This window comes from Amblyomma mixtum, chromosome 5, assembly GCF_055824585.1.
Source record: "Amblyomma mixtum isolate Tamu chromosome 5, ASM5582458v1, whole genome shotgun sequence".
NCBI lineage: Eukaryota > Metazoa > Arthropoda > Arachnida > Ixodida > Ixodidae > Amblyomma > Amblyomma mixtum.
In genome coordinates this window covers 20,201,794-20,222,674 of record NC_143016.1, presented here as the reverse complement: position 1 = coordinate 20,222,674, position 20,881 = coordinate 20,201,794, and the positions used below count along the sequence as shown (strand labels likewise).

The 20,881-nt window shown below is 50.2% G+C and overlaps 1 protein-coding gene across 1 annotated transcript in view; it reads left to right on the top strand.

The window, feature by feature from the left end:
* LOC149341456 (uncharacterized) overlaps positions 1 to 20,881 on the top strand; it is a 74,518-nt gene that overhangs the window by 49,303 nt on the left and 4,334 nt on the right. The window contains exon 20 of the mRNA XM_089542861.1: positions 19,703 to 19,873. Within this exon, the coding sequence (XP_089398987.1) occupies positions 19,703 to 19,873 (171 nt within the window). The remainder of the gene's footprint in view (positions 1 to 19,702; positions 19,874 to 20,881) is intronic.

Sequence of the window (20,881 nt, the reverse complement as noted above, 5' to 3'; positions counted from 1 at the left end):
CTGTGGGTGAGGCATTGTGTTCCGGATTGTGTAATACGATTCAGCGTTTCGTGCAGCATAAACGTATTAGTTAAGTTGAGCCTATATCTTGAGACACGAATTTGAACCGGCAACCTATAATCGGGGTATGCGAGAGATATGCGAGAGATATGTGGTATGCGAGAGATATGCGAGGCAGTACGTTAATTAGTGCGTTATTATACCATTCCTCGAATCGAAATTTCATTTTCTTGATTGTGGCACCTCTTTCTCTCTTTTTTTTTCTTTGCATACCATAATTACAAAAGACGCCGCTTTTCAAAATTCGTATACCTTCGTGAATGAATCTGACCTCTGCTCACTTTCGCGCAATCAATTACATCGCGCTTTTTATTGTAATTTCTCGTCAGAGTTCGACGCTAGCGCTGATGTTGGTCATAAAAAATAAATAAATAAACAAGTCCGAATATTGAAAAAAAACGGATTGAGAGAAATAACCACATATAATCACAGGGACATCCTTTGGTGTGTCGTGGAGCGGCACTGCCAATACAGGGAAAACAGCGGACAAGTAGGGCCATCATAACGGGTGTAATAAGGCGGCACTGCCAATATGGGGACGACAGCGGAAATTTAGGGCCATCGTTGGAGGTGTAACTAAGTGGCATTGCCAATATGGGGAAAACATCGGACAAGTAGGGCCATCGTTGGAGGTGTAACTAAGCGGCATTGCCAATATGGGGAAAACATCGGACAAGTAGGGCCAATGTTGGAAATGGCACATTGTGGCAGTGCCAATATGGGGACAATGAAGGCAACATTGGTCCTGTATAGGGCCACACATAGCCAACAGACTCCCAATATTGGGCCAACGGTTTGTGCTGTCCTTTTTCTTGTATAGTTTTGTTTCACCTTTTATTGTGGACAAGTATTCATTTGTTGCCAGACTTACTAGTGTTGAATTTCTGCACTTTTTTCTTTTGTTTGTGTAGCCTTTTTACTTTGCACTGTTTGTAAAATGCCCCTCCTGCTAGGGCCAAAGCATTGGCCTGCAGCATGGTTAAATAAATAAATAAATAAATAAATAATGTCACAGCGGGCATGAAACACTACCCTTTTATTTATTTATTTATTTGTACATACTGCAGCGCAATTATATGCGCTATGGCAGGAGTGGGAAAAAACAAAAAGCAAAATACTAGAGGTAACAAAATACAACAAAATGTACAAAGTGAGCACAATGAAGTTCAAAACACACAAAAAGTAACAAACAAAAAAGGAGCTGTTAATGGCACGGTAGGAATATTCAGGTATTATGGGTCTTCCATGGCAGTTATAAAACTTTGAACTGGAGATGAACGAATGGATCCAGGTAGAGAATTCCAGGCTTCTATTGAACGGGGAAAAAAACTGAATTTGAACAAATTAGTACGTGCAAAATACGGTATTAAATTTAGCTCGTGATGACTTCTTGTAGATGATAAAGGTGAAAAGTTAATGTAGTGGTTAACTGAGAGCCTTACCGAGGAATTGACGATAAGGCCAATCGTACCTCTCGATGGCCTTTTAAACGGTAAACGTTAAAGCAGTTTTGGCTGAGCAATAAAGACATTCCTCCTCTCTTATGCCTCAGTCCCAAAAAGCATGGCTTGGCACAGTGTTCGCCTTAAAAAATAGTGGCCTTCCTGAACAGCAGGATTGCGAATTCGCTGTGCCACTCCTTGTAGTTTATGTTCGCATTGCAGGCCTTCCTATAAAGTCGTACCAGCTTGCCCTGTCGCCGTAAAAGACACTCTGGATGCAGTGCAGTCGCAAAGCTTCCATGCCTTCAGGGGAACTTAGGTTTAAGATGTATTCTTTCACTAACATTACGACGAAATAAGTATGCTTGCAGAAACCTCACCGCATTGTAGCCTTTCCCCAGATATATGCTTGTACACCATGCAGCTTGCTCGTGGTTGAGTGTTTAAGCCACTCAGGAAAGCTTTTACTTTTAAGTACATTGATTACCGACGCTGTCCTTAAATTTCATACTTTTGGTGGTATAGTGCTGCAGTGCCATTTTTAATCCGGTGAGGCAAGACACTTTAAACTTCTGCATCGGCATCTTTCTTTGTACAAGAGTAGAAGGTGTAAGGATTTAGAGCACTCTCCAAATTTAAGTTTCTGCGTTACCAAATATGAACTTTATGCCCAATATGAACTTTATGGTCCTCTTGATATGCGATGATATGGACCCTCATCTAATTTGTAGAGGAGGCAACGTGTAGAAAAGGTGCGTCATTGTTTTCGTAAGAAAACGAGTGTGTGTGTGCCTAGTGTGGAAAGAATCATTTCCTTTACCGCATCATATTTGCCCTCCGATGCAATTCCCTTCTCGTCCATTCTTATTTTCTGGCCAGAGATGTCAGGCTACGTCGGCGCATAGTGTTTACGGAGTTCGGCGTGAGACTTGCCGCTATAAATCGACGCATGGACCGGAATTCTTTCTTTGCGCCGTGTTCTATCGTGGCCGAGGAAAGACACGAACGCAGGAATCCAGGGCAGGAACGAATGCGGGCTTTATTCACAGACGCCTATGCTTAATAGCGCTTATGAAGACTGTCCTACGTCTTGGTTATGCGCCTGTACTAATATCAGATATCACATTCTTTCCTTCTCAGTGAAACAAAAGTCATTCTAATTTCTACTTTGGTTCTTCCTGCAGTTTTCTTCAGTGCACTTTGCGGGAGGGTTTCACACACCGGTGCTTCGTCGCAGTAATGGAACTGATGACTGGTTGCCTGCAGTGTTAGGCTCCTCATGTGTTTTGAGGCTCGAACAGGCCTTGTTGAGTTCAGGATTCTCTCTCTTCCTGCAACTATTAGTGGATCTCGTGGTGGTCTTGGTGAAAGGGTCTGTCGTGTCTGCTCTTCATCGGACGCCCTTGGCTCTGGTTAGGTTACCAGAGCTGGATCTCTTTTAGGAGAACAGTGTGCTTTGCACCTCGCTTCCACGCTTCGGGAACCTGGAAAAGACCTCTGGAGAAGTGAAGTCTTGAAAAAGGCCTTTTGGAACTTCTGAGCTTTCTAGACCCATCGCTTCTGTCCACACAGTGGATTGTCTTGGCCGCAAGTCATCGACGTGAGTGAACTGCAGTCGACCTTGAACCGTAATTATGTATGCGACTCTGCTAACAACTTGTTCAACAGTACCTTCCTGCCAAGATACAAGCTCACCTCGTGTGGTCTTCACGTAGACTCCATCACCGACGGTGAAGGATTCTGCGGATTCTCTTTGTTCATTACGTTGTCCGTGTCTCGTGTCAAACGTTCCGAGATGTATCCTGCAAAACTTGCTTTCAGAAGGGTCAGTGGATTTGGGGGGCAGATGCTTGAGGAAAACTTCAGCAGGTGTCCGCGAAGTCATCGAGTGCGGGGTGTTTCTATAGAAAAAAAAATTGAAGCGTTCTTGTATTGTACACTTCACTCCTGCATTTTAATCGCTAAGAACCTGATTTAGGAGAGCTTCCTTTGTCGTTCTTACGAGTCCATCTGCGGCAGCATTTGACGCAGCATGATATGGAGGTGTTCTTGTGTGTTTGATACCCCTGTGACTCATGAACCCTCCAAAGGTATTCGACGTGAAATGAGGGCCATTGTCAGGAACAATTTCTTCGGGGAAGCCTTAGGCTGCGAACAGTGTGTCCAGCTTTCCCAGAGTTCTGGCTGTTGACGTTGATCTCATAGCGAACACTTCTATCCACTTAGAGTACGCGTCTGCCAAAACTAGTAGGTTTACACAGTCTTCTACAGCATAGTAAGCCTGAACCGTTCCCAAACTTTTGTTGGATACCTCCAGGGTTGCAGAGGCCCGGCCGACTTTGCTGGACGGGTACTTTGACAAACTTGACAATTCCGAACAGTTCCTTCCACGTCTTTGTCGAGGAAAGGCCACCACACGTATGCCCTTGTCAGCATCTTCATATGAGTCATCCCTGGGCGCGTTTCGTGAAGCAACGAGGGTACATGTGGTTGCAAGGGGTGGTATTCTCTCGGTGTCGACTTTTGCGACAAGTCGCATTAGGGCGGGGCCTAAGAAGTGTGTACATTTGCTCGAAGAAACTGAAAACTCCCCAGGCACTTTCGTCGGCGGTGCTTTCATTCGCCCCGAAAAGTGACAAATACCACTGCTGATCCATTCGCAGCGGTAGTTTCGTATCTGTGATTAGTAGTACTTAATTATCGCGCAGATGTTTATTTTTATTTCAAGCAGCATAATGTACAGGGGCCGTCAGAAGTAAATGGAAGGCAATATTAACGAAAAAAAATCATTGCCCCCCCCCCCCCCCCCAATTCATGCATCCTTGAATGCATATGTGCAGCCTAATTGTGATTGTACGAATTTCACTGTGCACGAACAAACATTACGCTTTAGATTTAAAGAAATTAATTTTTTTTAACAAAATCGCTTTTTATTTACTTTCGACGGCGAGTGTACGTACTACTGTCAATGTGTATTTACAATGCAAGATTGATGGCACTTATTTAAATTTATCATTTGTTTTACGAGTGCGATTCTGGTAAAAGCCGTGATGAAAATGGCGCCGACCAAGCGACTCCGCAAGCTTCTCGCATAGCCCCAGTGCAGTGCTCTTCGGCAGCCGGTAATGCCCCCGAAAAACTTCGTCGGGCAAGGCAAACGGGTCGCGATGTCCGCGGACACGGCACTCTTCTTCGCGGCTCAAAAACCAGGCAAGGAGAGATGGGATCCATGGCGTCTAGTACCAATTTCCTAGTTCATCACCCGCGCGAACCGCTTCAGCGTATTCCATTGTTCGACAAAGCGGAGTAAAGGGAGGCGACGTCACGATCACGTAAAAGGAAGGCGGATCTGCTGTCGTCACGAGCCGTCACCGCGGCTGATAGGGCTCTAGCCACTCAGCGCAAAGCGAAGTGCACATGTCGCAAAAGGCGGCACCGGGAGAGTATACCACTACAGTGACCTAGAATATTGAATATTGGGTAGTGTGCTCACTCCGCGCCGGCTCAACGGGGGAGCGGTGGCCGAGCGAATGTCGACAGGTTTCATTTTCGCGGCGCCGACACGAGGTGGCGCCACAGTAGAATTCACGGTAGGATTTGCCGTCGCTATGAGTGCGCCGTGTGTATTTGTGGGAGGAGGAGGAGGAAAACTTTTATTTCTATTTACAGTGAGAGGTCGATGGGGCGAGCCGGAAGGGCCCGCCCCTTACAAACACTAGGAGGGATCCCTAGTCCGGGATCCCTGTAGCTTCCGCAGCGGCCCGGGCTCTAGCTACCAATGCCTGTTGGGCATGGAGTTCGGAGCAGCCGCGCAGGGCAGCTTCCCAGTCCTCTCGAGTGGGATGGAGGTGGGGTGGGTAGGCAGGATTGGAAGGGCATGCCCACACCATGTGGTAGGTGTCCGAAAACTCCTCCTCACAGTGTGGGCACGCGCCCGAGAAAGAAGAATTGAAGTGCTTAAGTACTGCCGGGCACAGTACAGTATTGGTATAGAGGCGGAGAAGCCAGCGCTCCTCCACCCTGGTGAGGCCTTTACAGGGAGGGGGATAGAGACCATGAAAATTTTGATAAAGAGAGGTGATCTCTTTAAAGGTGATGGCCGGATTGAAATTGAATTCCGGATCAGGCTGCGGATGAGGCGACGCCCGGTGAGTAAGCGCGCGGGTGGCAGCGTCGGCTGCCTCGTTCCCCTCAAGACCCGCATGAGCCGGAGCCCACACGATGGTACGATGGGTCGGAAACCCTGTGTATTCGCATGCGTGGAGAATTTTGAAAGCACGGTCTGGAATATACCCTTGCCAGTGCAATGGCGATCTCTTCCGCAAATGTAATGTTTGGGGCACGGAAAGTAAGGCCCTGAACTGTAGTGTTTTGGTGGATGACGGCCGCCGTGTACCAACCCCCATGGTGTGGGCCGGCCGCATCCACATAGAAGACACCTGGCTTATGGCCATATTGTTGAGAAATAGCCTCCGCCCGCGCGAGACGGCGACCATCATGGGTGTCTGCAGTCATGTTCTTCGGAAGGGGTCGCACCTGGAGTGCAAAGCGCCAGGCTTCAGGGATGCGGACCCGTTCTTCTGTATGTGTTGCGTAGGATATGTGTAAGCGGGTCAGAAGGCGGCTCCCCGCAGGTGTTTTGCTGAGGCGCAAGTATTGATTGTTAAGATGAGCTTCTCGTAACTCCCCAAAGGTGTTGGTCATCCCCAGACCGAGGAGACGCTTGTTGGACGTCGTTATGGGGAGGTCGAGCGCTCTCTAATAAATCTTGCGGAGAACTACTTCTAAGGCATTCTCATCGCATTTGCGTAGGTGGAGGTAGGGAGCCGAATATAAAATCCGGCTGGTCACGAATGCATTGGCCAGCCGCAGGGCATCTTTGCATCGTAGTCCCCCCCCCCCCCCCTTTTATTGGACACCCGGCGGAGCATCCGACCCACCTGGTCCCCCACCTTACGTAGCTTGTTTAGGGTAGTGTCTATCTTGCACCTATGATGAATGAAAAGCCCCAGTACCCGGATCTCCTCGTGTTCAGGTATCGGTCCGCTAAGTAGGGAAAGGGCAATTTTGGTTGTGCACTTTGAGTTGGGGCATATGTGCACAAATTCCGATTTGCTCGGGGAGCATTCAAGACCACAGCGACGAGCGTATTCGTCCACAATAGCTGCCGCTTGTTGCAGGTTGGTCTCGATTTCTCCAACCGATTGTTGTGTTGCCCAGAGGGTGATGTCGTCCGCATACAGAGCGTGCTGCACACCGGCGACCTCTGCCAGCTGGGTAGGGAGCTTCATCATGGCCAGATTAAATAGTAATGGCGAGAGGACAGCTCCCTGTGGGGTCCCTCGTGTGCCAAGTTGATATGGGCCATATTCTGTGTCTTGCAGCCGGATATAGGATTGGCGATCTGTAAGGAATTGTTTGATATAATTGAAAGTATTGCGCCCACAGTCTGTTTGCGACAAGTGGGATAGGATGATCTCGTGGGTCACATTGTCGAAAGCCCCCCGCAGGTCAAGTGCGACGACTACTTTATCATTGCTGGGGTGCTCGACGGGGTCGAGAATATCCTTGTGAAGTTGCAACAGGACATCTTGTGCGGACCGGTGTGGGCGGAAACCGTACATGGTGTCTGCGAAAATGTTTTGCTGTTCCAGGAAAGCCGACAATCTGTCGCGGACCATAGTCTCCATCAGCTTCCCCACACACGAAGTGAGGGAGATGGGCCGGAGGTTGTCGGTATTAATGGCTTTACCTGGCTTGGGAATGAAAGTTACTAGTGCCGTTTTCCAATCTATGGGGAGTGGTGTGCTTCCAATCCAGATAGTGTTGAAGTAATCGAGGAGAGTTTCGTAGGCGGGATCTGGGAGGTTGGCAATAAGCTTTACCGTCACCTTGTCCCGGCCTGGTGCTGTACCTAGCTTCATTTTAGCCAGGGCCGCTTTTAGGTCATGGAGCTGCAACGGTTGATCCAAATCCGCGTTCTCGGAACCTGCATACGAGTACGCCTGACCACGGGGATCCTGGTGTATACTCAAATACTTGTCGCGGAGTGCATCGGCCAGTTTGGCCGTGTCTCCAGTGAAGTTATGTATAGCCCTTTGAAGCTGTTTTTGTGTCTCAGTACGGGTTTGTGCCAGATCAATAAGGACGCGGAAGAGGCACCACGTACTCCGACTCGACATTTGCCGAGCTGCAGTGTTGCATCGGTGCACCCAATTGGAGTCGGCGAGTTGGGCCGCGTATTGTGCCGCCTGTTGGGTGATATCCGCAATGCGAATTTTGAGTTTCCGATTGTGTTTTTGACGACGCCAGCGGCGGACTAGGCTGTGTCGTGCCTCCCAGAGGTGGAGGAGGTGGTTATCCACCGCCGGGCTCGCCTCTGAGAGTTGAACATTTTGCTCGACTGATTTCAAGTGGGATACTAGGTGTTGGGACCACGTTGAGTATCCTCGGTCCATTATCGATTGAGGATTGGTGTAACTGCTCCTAAATTTGGTCCAGTCGGGTAGTTTTGCATTGACCTGTGGTCTTGTGAGTGGCTTGGTATGGATTGTAGTGGTAATTATGCAGTGGTCGCTACCGAGGGATTCCTCGGTGTTCCTCCAATCTGCATAGCGAATATTTTTCGTAAAGGTGAGGTCCGGACACGTATCGCGTGTAACGGAGTTACCTATACGAGTGGGTTGCGCGGGATCCGTGTGAAGAGTAAGGCCCAGTGTGGAAACAAGCTCCGCCAACTTGCGTCCGCGTTTCTCTTCACGTGTGTACCCACATAAGGTGCTGGGAGCATTAAAGTCCCCAACGATTATGAGGGGATCCCGATTCGCGACCTTCAAAGCTCGGCTGAAGACATCTGCGAATGTAACATTTGGTAGCTTTGGGGGACAGTAAATGTTGAGTATGTGCAATGGGGGGTCCTGTTTGCGTAGCGGAAGGATCGTCACCATTACATAGGAGAAATTAGCGCTAAGATCCAGGTCAACCTGGGAGGCCGTGTAATTTTTATGTACGCAGAGGCAGCTCTGCGCATCCTGCTGGTACACCGTGTAACTGGCAAGGGTGGCGCCATTTCCTGGCTCCTGAAGGGCCACCACAGCAGGTAATTCTGGGAAAGTTGTAAGGAAAAGGCGTAGATCGGCTCGCTTTGTGCGTGCCTTGAATCCGCGACAGTTCCACTGTACAATTTGAATAGGGATCGAATTGCTTCGCGGATGCTTCCTATTTCTAGGGGCGCCCGCCATGATCAAGGGTAGAGTTGTGAGTTTGGAGAGGAGGCTTGAGAGCCAGTGGCTCCAAAGAGAGGAGCGTTCTCTATACTAGGGATGGCACAGGGGACCTCTTCTTCTTCTCCGGCGATTCGACGCCTAGACGCTTTGAACTGCCGGCCTGCGAAGGTTTTGAGCGGGCCAGCGCGCTTGGGAGCGCGGGTGAGTTGAGCGAACTGAGCGGTTATGAGGTTTGGGATAGATGCCGCAAGGTGGCTAATTTTGTTGAGTGCCGCCGTAAGTGTGGCATTGATCTGCGTTTCCAATGCGGATATTCTGTTGTTAACTTGAGTTTCGAGCGCGCTCACTCTCGCCTCGAGTGCCGTGAGGGCATGCGCAGCCTGTCCTGAAGGGGTTGCGTCGCTTTCCATTGCCTCTGCTGCGGGTGAGGCAGAGGTGTGGTTGGGGGAATTTTGGCGGGCCACCGCTATTGCGAGGTGCTTTTGAAAATTTGCTACCTGCTCGCGGAGAGCAGATATTTCTTTTTGTTCGGCAGAGATTGTCCGTGGTTGGGATTGGGAAGGGGGAGGGAAGGGAGAAGCTGCCCTGCCCGCGCCGCTCACCTGGGAGTGTTGCTTGGCAACGTTTGCCCACGTCTTGGAGCCGCCGTTCTGGGGAGGTCCGAGGGGCTTCGCTGCACCGGCTTGAGGCGGCGGTGGCGCAGCTGGAGGTTTTCCCTGGCTCCCGGTAGAGGAATTCACAAGATGGTCCAATGGCTTGGTCGGCAGCCTTGGCCTTCAGCTTGTCCGGGCGACGCTTGCCACGCCTGCGTCGGTTCCGCTTCGATTTACGCCCGCGCTCGGCATGCGGGGGCTGGATAGCGCGATATTTAGCCGTACACGCAGGGCCCCCCGTGGCAAGGGGCCCCGCCGCACACTGAACACTTTGGGTTGCACTGGTGAGGGGCCCGCACCCCCTCAACGAGTAGAGCCTGCTGCCCGCACAGGCCACACCGGTCCAGCCTCTGGCCGGGGCAGGCGTCCACGCGGTGGCCGACCACACCGCAATGTCGGCAGGCTGGAATGGTTCGCTGGTAAGGCCTAACTTGTACAAGTTCCGAGTCGTAGTGCACGAAACGTGGCTTCTCTGTTCCGGCGAAAGTCAGTCTCGCTTTGTTGGATGCCGCAAATTTACGCACTTCCACGATGGTGCCGTAGCGCCATTGGAGCCTAGTACGGAGCGAGTCCGTAGTTTCAGGGTTACGGACGGTAATGACGCCGTAGCAGACGTCCTTGCCGTCTTGGCGCAGGTGCCCCACAAGGGGGACCCTCCCGTCGGGTCCATTAAGTTCAAATTCGCCGATGATACGGTCGGCTAGCTCAGGTTTCGCAGTCTGAACAATAATGAGGTTTTGGTCTCTTACCGGTATTATGGTAAGGTCTGTTGCGGGTTGCGTGCCCAGGAGAGCCGTGAACGCCCGGCCGTAGCCGGTCTCCTGGAAAGTCTCGTACAACGAGACGCGGGTCCGGGGCTTGATGACGACGACGTAGTCGTCTGGAGCAGGCTTGGGAATAACAGGCGGTTTCCACTTCGTGAGCAGTAGCCGACTGCGGCCCGCCGCGCGCGGGGCGGGTGACTGCTGGTTTCCGGCGTGAACGCCGGCCGCGTCTACGGACGCCGGCTTTAAGGCTTGGTCTTGCGCTCGGCGCAGCACTGCGGCGTTCAACGCGGCGCTGCGAAATCTTGCCGAATCTGGGCCTCCGGTTGCCGCTGGGGTAACCGTTGCCGAAACTGGGCCTTCGGTTGCCGCTGGGTTAACCGTTGTCCAGTGCATGTTTTCGGGGTCGTAGCCTCGGCAGGAGATTTGCGCAGCAGCCATACTGGCGTCAGTGGCCAGAGGCCCCGATGTGCCGGGTACCGGTTCGGCCGTTAGGCCTAGCCGCGCCACCGGCCCCATCGGGCCATGTGTTGCCCGAAAAAGGGGTTTAACCGGGCCCACCTTTTAAAAAAACCTGGTGTCCAGATGTTCCCGACAGCTTTCGGTGCACGTTGGGGATGATCTTGCTAGGGTCAGGCGGAAACTTCCGCTGCTCCGGCTGAAAATCGCCGGAGCCGACGAGCAGCACGTCTGACTCCCCGTGCGAACGCGCGCGTTCCCCCTATTTGTGGGCTCGTTGTTGTTCTGTTGTGCGGTTTTGCGCTGGTTTGAGCGCCTCTCGGGGGTCATTTCACGTTTTTGTTCACGTGTGGTGCCAGTACTTGTTGAAGCTTGGCCAGATAAGCGGCTACATAAGCGGCCCTCAAACAGTGCCCTCCAGATTCAAACTTGGGTGTCTGCGCATGACCACGATGAGCACGTAGCTAGAAGTGACTGTGAACTTGTTTCCTACGTAACAGGGTATGTTGCACGGAAGTGTGTATTGAAGACAAATTGCCAAATGCGCATTACCTTGCTTACAATGCAGTCTCCTGATGAAAACCTTTTCCTTGCGAGGCTGACAAAATACCGCGACCACGGAGGACTGCTGTACCCATCGGCGCAGCTTTATGGATTTGTGTTGAAGCTTGAAAACCTCTTCACAGAAAACCTCACAGAACGAACTTATTTCCGCAGTCTACTTCTAACCACTTCCAAGACATCAAGAATGCTTTCGGAATGTAATTAAATCATTGCAGTGCAGAAAAACGCGAACGGGCGAAGCACCTAAAAGTGAGCCGTTGCTAACGCTGCTCTGAAGTGCTAGAATAAGCTGAAGGAAAAAGAAACGAAGTGGTTTGGTTTACGGGGTCTTAACATCCCAGAGCGACTTAGGCTATGCGGGACGCTGTAGTGAAGGGCTCCGGAAATTTCCACCACATGGGTACAGGTCACTGTAACCTGGGGTTCTTTAACGTGCACTGACATCACACAGTACATGGGCCTCTAGAATTTCGCCTCCATCGAAATTCGACCGCCGTGGCCGAGTTCGAACCCGTGTATTTCGGATCAGCAGCCAAGCGCCATAACCACTGAGCCACAGCTGCCAAAGGCGAAATGAGAGAGCATAAATGCATGCAGTGATGAGAAATCTGCCTCATTTTTTTATAGCAGTGCATGCTGCATAGCTGTCCAAAAAAATGTGAAGTCAGTTATTGTTGCGTCGAAATAATTTCGGTACACGCGCCTCGTGTTCAGCGCAAAACGCTAATTACAAATAATGTATATACACCCCCCCCCCCCTCCTTGTATTTTGTCTCACGTGTCTCCCTTCTACCTATCGTCTCCCCGCCCCTGTTTTCTGCGTGCTGCAGCCTGGCTCCTTGCGAATAGAAATAACTGTTGCCGCCGACACTCTCTCCACTCCGCATTTATCCCTGGCATGAATCAAATTCCGCCACACCACATGCTACTACTATTGACTTTAAGTATTAATATAAAAAGCTGTATGACCCCTCGGTATGCAGTGCATTATAACTACAAGGAAACATTGCAGGCACGATCGAGTGACAATACGGAATCATCCCTGCGTGCCAAGCGTATACTGAAAAAAGTTGCTCATGTAACCTCTCATGGAATGTCCCTAGTGGATCTTTGAGAAATAAACATGTGCTCATGCCAGAAATTGACTTCCATTCAAGATCTGCCTAGCCATTTCGATGACACCCACGCGAATGTTGCGATAATAATTCAATTTGTCGGCGAGGCTACCACGGCTACTGCGACGCCAGCCGAATGCGCCACTCGTTTTTCACCCGTGAAGACGCGTGCAGCGCCACCACGCGCCACCGCGCCCTATCGACAACGGCGGGGTCACCCCGAGCAGGCCTGTGAGCACGATACCACCCAAGGGTCGCGCCACGATCACCCTATTGCTCCAAGTTAAGCAGCCTTGTTCTGCAGACAGTTAATCTCTGCGCAGAAAAAAGCGGTCGCAATTCTTCAGGGCAATGCTCTGGCCATCCCAGAAGAACGTAGCTTAAAACGTGTGTCAAAAAAGAGTCGCGTTTCGTCTCCCAAGCAACTTCTTTAGCTGTTAACGGGCTTGCATCAAAAACAGCCAGACACTCCGGCTGATCGTTGCTTGTAGCTGCCGACAGCGGCAATCGGGATAGTGCGTCAGCGGCTTCCATTTTCTGGCCGTTCTAAAACTTGATATCGTACTGATACGCTGTGAGCTACAGTGCCAATCTCTGCATCCGTATAGCTGCTAAAGATCGAAGTGGCTTATCTTATCACGTTCACGAAGACCGACAGGCGGTTGATGGTCGGCGTATAGGCTACACTTGCGTCCATACAAGTAACGATGAAACCGCCGCAAACCGAATATGAGCACAAGCGCTTCTTTTTCGCCTTGAGCGTAATTTCGCTCGCTGCTTGTTATAGTGCGTGAAGCGAATGCGATAGGCCACTCACTCAGTTCCACCTGTCATTTCATGGAAAATGACAGCTTCCAAGCCATAAGCGGAAGAATCACAACTTAGCCCAATTGCTTTTGTGACGTCGTAGAACGCTAGTACTTCACTGTTGTTAGTTGCTGCGAAAGCCTTCTTGCACTGTTGCGTCCATTTCTACTTTCGGTCTTTTTTTTTTTAAGAAGCTCATAAAGAGGTGCGACTACGGTTGCCAAATTCCGCAAAAACTTGCCACAGAAATTTAAAAAACCCAAGCAGGCCCTCAGTTCTGTGATGCTAGTAGGCTACGGGGTACCCCGTACTGCTTTTAAATTTTCAGCCGTCGGGTAAATTCCCTCCTTCTAGATCAGGTGGACAACTGAAGCACGAAAAAAACTTGCACTTGCCCTCTTTTAGCGTTATTTTGTGATCACTCAGTCGCTTCAGAACTGTAATGGCAGTGCTGTAGCAACCTTCTGTGCTGCTGCCTGGGATGATGACGCCGTCTATGTAGCGCCCGACGTTAGAAATGCCTTCCAGATCTTTGTCCATCATGGCCTGAAATACGGCCGGTGCGCTCGCAATTCCAAATGGAAGCCTTTGGAATTCGTACAAGCCTTGATGTGTATTTACCGTGAGCAGTGGCTTAGATTCTTCAGCGAGAGGAACTTGTTGGTACGGAGAGGATAAAACCAGCTCACAAAATACCTTACCTGCGGCTAGCATCGAGTATATATCCTCAGAAATCGGTAACGGCTAGCAATCCGTCTTGAGTACTTGATTGTTACTTTGTAGTCTGCGCAAATCCTGATTCCACCATCGCGCTTCGGAACCGGTACGATGGGCGTGGGCCACTTGCTCCTTGCTACTTTCTTTAAAATGCCTCGACTTTCCAGCTTTCGAAGTTCTTCGCCGACTGCGCCTTAATTAGTAGCGAAATGCAGAGATCTGGCTTTGCAGAATATAGTTTAGGTTTAGTTTATTGGGGTTTAACATCCCAAAGCAACTCAGGCTAGAGGGACGCCGTCGTGAAGGGCTCCGGAAATTTCGACCACCTGGGGTTCTTTAACGGGCACTGACATCGCACAGTACACGGGCCGCTAGAATTTCGCCTTCATCGGAATTCGGCCGCCGCGGCCGGGGTTGAACCCGCGTCTTCCGGGTCAGCAGCCGAGCGCCGTAACCGCTGAGCCACCGCGGCGGGGCCTTTACAGAATATAGGCGTGCAGTTGGGATCTATGGATATTTTGGCTTCGAAATTGCGAATCACTCCCGGTGTTGCCCGAACAACTTCCGTAAATTTTCCCCGTAGAGAATTTAGGTCAACGTTTTCTGTGATGGTACTGACGATTTTTCAGTCAAGCCACAGCTTTTCAAGCCAATCCCGGCCTAGAAGGGTAGGCATAGCTTTTCTCTCGTCCTCTACAACTTATGCAGTGGAAGATAAATTCGGCAACCGTTACGTTCCACGTTTGCAGTCGCCTTTCCTCTCAGCTTAACAGGCTCTCCTGTGTATGTTTTATAAAACTGTTTGTTGGCTTTTGTTTAATCTGCAAAAGCGATTGTTTGAACGCACTTTCCGGCATTAGTGCGACAGCTGCACCTGTATCCAAAAGCATAGATAGTTTTCACTTCAATCTGCGCTGAAACTTTGTAGCCTCGCTTTCCGTGCCCCGAAGATAGCACGACGTGATAGGTCTGCAAATAATCAGGTTGTTCGTCTGTCGCTTCCGCGTAGTTCTTCGGACGGGTTTTCTTTCCCTGACAAATCTAGTGCAAATGCCTAATCTTCGCACATGCGCGCCACTTCCATCGCGATACCAACACTTGTCTGAATCGTGCCCTTTTCCGCGGCGATAACAAGCTGTTTTCTTGTACGCTTTTTCTTTTTTACTTGCCCATGGCCTCGGTTTCGATACCGCCTTCCCTCGGACCACATTTAAATCGGTGAAGCTTTCTGCATGGGAATGTAGCTCTTAAGTTTCGCTTGCAGTAAATTTTTTCCGAGCGCAATCTTGCAGGCTTTTTCAAAGGTCAAGCCTTCCGTTGCGAACAATACCCTTTGAGTCACCTGGTCGCGCGATCCTGCCAAGAATAGATCCCTCAAGACATCAATGCTTTGAACTCGCAATTACGCGCCAGGTGTTTATGTTCCGTCATGAAGTCCGACGTTTTCTCCTTCTGCTGCGTGCGCTTGCTGAACTTGCAACGCTCGGAGATTACTGAACACTCGAGACCGAAGTGCTGTTCTAGTGCCTTCTGTAAAGGTCTTGTCAGACTGTCAGAAACTAAAATTTTCACACGCTCCTCGTACACTGTACTGCCTACTACGTTCAAGAAGTACCTCACCTTCTTTTGTCTCCGGGATCTCGTTAAGTGCCACTAAATTCTGAAACCTCCCGAAGTACGACTTAATATTGTCGCTTCTTAGGTTTAACGCTGGGCTTCCGAAACCTTTCGAAGCCCCTGATATTGACATACTGAAATACTTGCCTTCTGTTCGTGGTCCGGTCGTCCGTTCCGCTTCAGCCGCTGCGCCGGTCCTCGCTTCGGAATCGTAGCATTATCCCTTGGTCGTCGCCAATTCTGTTCTCGCCGAGGGAAAACACGAACGCAGGCAGCCAGGGCAGGAACGAAAGTGGGCCATAGAGTAACATAAAAGTAAAGAGCGGACACTCGGGCCCTTTCGCGGCCGAGTTCGGCGCTTCCCCGTTTCCGCCAGATGGCACTGAACGTGCAAATAAAGCAGATAGCCAGGAAGATTTACAAACTTTGGTTAATTGCTGTGGAGACGAAGGAGACGCTCTAGGATTCAGTTTTAGCGCAACTAAATCAGGTGTGATGATTTTTAACGATACAACTGATCAGGTGCTTACAATACAAGGCCACGAAATACCCAAAGTGGCCGAATACAAATACCTCGGGATATGGCTAAACGAAGGGCAGATATACACGGAAAAGCATGAACAGGCTCTTAGGGCAAAAGGACGAAGAGACGCCGGGATAATGAAACATAGGGCATTATGGGGTAACAACAAATATGAAGTACTAAGAGGTATTTGGAAAGGAATAATGGCGCCGGGACTTACTTTCGGCAATGCGGTTCTGTGCTTAAGGGCAGAAGTTCAGTCGAGATTAGACGTAAATCAGAGAGCTGTTGGAAGATTAGCACTAGGTGCCCACGGCAAAACCACAAACGAGGCAGTACAAGGGGATATGGGCTGGGCATCGTTCGAGGCACGGGAAGCTAAGAGTAAAATACTATATGAAGAACGCCTGAGGAAATTGGACGATAACAGATGGGCAGCTAAGGTATTTAAATATTTATACAGAAAGAACGTTGACTCACAGTGGCGGAAAAGAACTAGAAAACTAACCAGTAAGTATGCCGGTCATGAGGACGGAGAAAGAAAGAGCATTGAACGACAGGTTAAAAACGCGGAAGTTAAAAATTGGATGAATTCAATGGAAAAGAAACATAGTGCAGAACTATATCGATTCTGGAAAAGGCAGATCAGGAAAGAATTTTTCTATGATAACTCAAGAGGCAGTGCCCTACTTTTTGAAGCTAGATCAGGGTGTCTTAGAACGCGCAGCTACAAAAAGAAATTTAACGAAGAAGATGACACATGTGCAGTGTGTGGTAGATCTGTGGAAACAATTGAACACCTCATAATCAAATGTGATGGTATCCATCCGGATGTCGATGCAGGCACAGTCACTCTTTCTGAGGCCCTAGGGTTTAAAGATAACAATGGTCATGTAAATAAATCTGCAGTGGAAGTCAGCAAAAAGCGATTGGAGGATTGGTGGCTGAAAAGCAGAGATGTGGCATAAGGTTAGAATAGTAGGAAACCGTAGGCAAAGTTGATGGAGAATCTTAATGAGAATTGCCAACACAGTAAACAAAAAAAATAATAAAGAAAGAAAAGCTGAGCATGGTGGCAATTGCCACCACCCCGTTTCAAAGGGGGCGCTCCTATCCATCCATCCATCCATCCATCCATCCAAAAAAGAAAAAGAGTATGGTCTTGGCATATCTTGGCTTGCAGTGACGTGCGCTGCGCGCCTACGGCATAGAGAAAGATATTGGTAAAGAGCGGACACTCGGCGAAATCTGGCCCCAGGAAATGACGCGCAATCCTCCTCCTCCACTAGATAATCTTCCAACTCCAGGATGGCGCCACCAGTCTCTAAACGCGCGCGCGCGGGCGGGTAGCCGGCGCGGCGGCTCAGACCCATCCGAGTGGCAGACAACGGAGCATCGTGTGGGCTGTTTTGTGCGCGTGAAAGCGTGCGGCGTATTTGCTCGTGCGGGCAGACCGCAATTTTTTTCGTCTCTCTTGCCCTTCGACGCAGAACTCCTCCTGTTTATGACGGCGGCAAGGTGAGAAATGTTTATTTGTCGAAGTACGCTGTATTGCATGCAATTTAGGCGGCCGCGCCGGCTGCCGTTGCCTGTCTGCAGTTTGTGAAGCGGCGCGCTCGCTCTGTGGCCAGCCGGCTGTTGTTCACGGCATTCTTGCAGTTTGTGACAACGTCAAGGAAGGAATGTTTTGTTTTTGCAAAAGTACGCTACATTTCAAGCACTTTATGCAAAATTACGCTGCATTTCGAGCACTCTAGCTTAGTACGCCGGCGCAGTTGTGAAGGGCGCGCGCACGCTGTGTCATGCTACGCCGTGGCGGGAGCGGCGGGAGGAATGATGCTGCATGATGCAGCCTAGCCGGTCGGTGCGTAGAAACAAAAAAAAAAAAACCTGCCCACGGCCTGTGGCCCGACGCGCTGTGCCTAGCGGTTTGTTTTGCTTGGTTTCGCGCTTTCTCGGGACGTCACGTTTTTGTATGGCCCCCGACAATATGTAACTTCTTATGGGTGACATTTGTCGGTGTAAGGTTAAAATGTACTTTTTTGAAAGTGGGCGAACGGCGAAGACGACCGTTCCCGCGCAGCAAGTACGGGACCGTAGTTTTCAAGACTGGTGGAAAAAAAAGATGACGCACGAAAAGCTCGAAAACCTTACTCTTGTAGTACGTATGTTTGTATGTAGTACGTGTGAAAGAGTCCGTTATCTGCGCTCGTGGAAACGCACATTTCGCCCGTGCATTGACAACACAGGGATGCGCTTTTGAAAACCGGCAAAAAAGGCAACGCGTCGGGCTTTCTAAACTCTTAAGAGCTTGAAAACCAAGAACTGTTGCGCCGATAGTTCAATTTTTCTATGCTTCTTAAAACATACGTTGCACCCGTGTATTTCTCAGTGCTCCTAACACATTGTGTACTTCTGGTTCGTAGTCCGTGTTGCGGCCGTCTTTGTACGAAATATTCTCGAACAAACCGCGTACTCTGCTGTCCACCTAGGTTTTCGAAGGTAGACAATAACGTCGGGGAATGTAGAAATGCTTGCAAAAAGCTGATTGGTATCTGCCGTGTAGTACGGTATGTGTATTGTACTTTGCGCAACGACGTTCAGCACGCGAGTTTCGCAAAAACATGTTTACTCCGCTCGTAATTTCGTTCCCTCGCCGCTTTCGCACCTTTTCACTGTTTACAGTTACAATATAAGGTGACTGAGAATGACCATACTTGCGAATTTTTCAGGTGATGCCACCCGTCGGCAACACCTGCTGGTGCCGTGGTGCCGCAACAGGATCACCTTGAGCAGGAGGCCAGGAACCATCTTCCGCATCCCACGGCTTTGTTTATGTTGCACAAAATAAATGTTCTCATTTCACTAAAAACCTGGTGTCTTTTGTCGAGTGCTAATATTTGGCAAAGGCTGTGATGCAGCTGCGTTCATGGCTGGTCAAAAGCACTCGAAATCTGTTTAATTATACGCTGCCAACGGCGCAGCGGGGCGCGGCGTATGCTAACATTCAAACCGGGCGCCCCTGAAACCGGAACCGGAAGTCGTCCCAGGCAGCGAGGCGCAGCGCATGCAGCCATTCAAACTGCGCGCGTTGAAATCGAAACCGGATGTTATGAGACTCCACCCGCTTGGTGCGCTGCAGTCAAATGGGCCGCTGGGCCCTATGGGAGTGTCCGCTCTTTACCAATATCTTTCTCTATGCCTACGGTCGCAGTTACGTCAGCAACAGCGGCGTCTTTTAAGTGCGTCAAGCCAACGGGCAAGCACGCCCAGGCGGCAGTGTGCGACGGACCGACGGTGTGAGCGGCTGTATTTTTTTGCGGCGTCTGCAAGCTTCGTGGGCACGTCCGTTTTGTGTACTGCTGTGGTGCTGCGACGGTTGTTTCTTCCACCCCGTGAACTGTCCAACAAGAAGCTGCAGCTGTCGGCCTTAAAGGCGGCGGCTCTTCCTAAGCACTTCCAAAGAAGCAACAAAGCTGCGTCAAGGGCAGATGCCCACCACCAGGTTTTGACAGTAGAGCCTCCAAGATTCCTGCTTAGGCCTATCATCTCTGAAGCCAGTGCGTTTCCCCGGGTCCGCTAGGTGCGCTGTGCTCAAAAGTCGGCCGCTGGGGCCTACGGGAGTGTCCGCTCTTTACTTCTATATTACTCTATGAGTGGGCTTCATTCACAGACACCTCTGCTGATACAGCGCTTATCAAGACTGTCCTACCGCTTGGTCATGAGCCTGAACTGATATCAGATATCACACGCAGGAAAGTAGCAGCGGACACCGGCGTCGCTCCGGACGCAGTGGCCTGCTATATGGGCTCCAAGGTGGCCGACCCAGCGACCTTCGATGCCAAGACGCAGGGCGCCCCGCTAAACATGCTCCTGGCTTTCTCATCGTGCGTGCCCAAGAGCATCGCTGACGCCAAAATAGAAAAGTAAGTAGGCGCACAAGGGGAAACCAGCGATTACAGTCAAGCCCACTTGTGACGGCCGCAGTTACAATGAACGCTCGCTTACTTCCAACGAGGGCAAAGCTACCGTCAAAATACGTATTAAGGCTATGGACCTGCATTTCAGTAAAAACGAACAACTGTGTCCGCACCAATCGGATAGAGTGAACAAGACGACGCCGCTAATTCTGCCCTAGTACCGAAAAACTGGTGCTTCCTCCCTGCGCAGAGGCCAAACAGCGTTACCCGACCCTTGTAACCATCGCGTCCCGAAAATAATGTTGCGACAACCGGAAAACGACGGAACTAAAGCTTTAGTTAACGGCCGGCCAAACGAGAGCCGAGGAGCTACAAGGTCAATTAGGCGTGCGTGTGGGCCGGTTGTGCAAAGCGGTTGGAAACAGAAACGTCGCCAACGCGAGATAGGGGCAGCGTTGAAAGCGAAATTTTAGCGCGCAGCCGGTGAGCGACTAGTGGCTATAATTTGAGAAGTTTCGAAACCAGTCGCGTACGGTGTACTACCTTGCTGGTGCAGTCGGTCACGTGGCATTCATCCCCTACCCGGTCAGCTCTCGGTCTACGGCACTGCGGCTGCTTGCAGGAAGAAAGCAGAAAGTACATTCAATATGCAAGCTCATGCGCTGCGCTAGCTTCGTCACTGTAAAACTTTGTCAACCTGCCACCAGTTAGTGTCAACGCTTCGACCACGATTTCTTATGTGACTTTCGTAAAGCAGCTCGTCGGTAGCAAGAGTATCGGCTGGCAGCACATAAGACCCTGATGAAAAACTTGGAAAGCACCGCGAAGGGGTCAGTTTTGAAGACAGAGTTTTGCAATGTACTTCTTAAAGTACCTAATGCCTATTTTGTGTGACATAGTATTTTTGGCTCTAGATTGAGAGGCCCACTTACTACGAACTTCTGATACAGTAAACGAAATCCACGCGACCGCCAAATTCGTTATAACTGGGCACGACTGAATAATGTGACACAG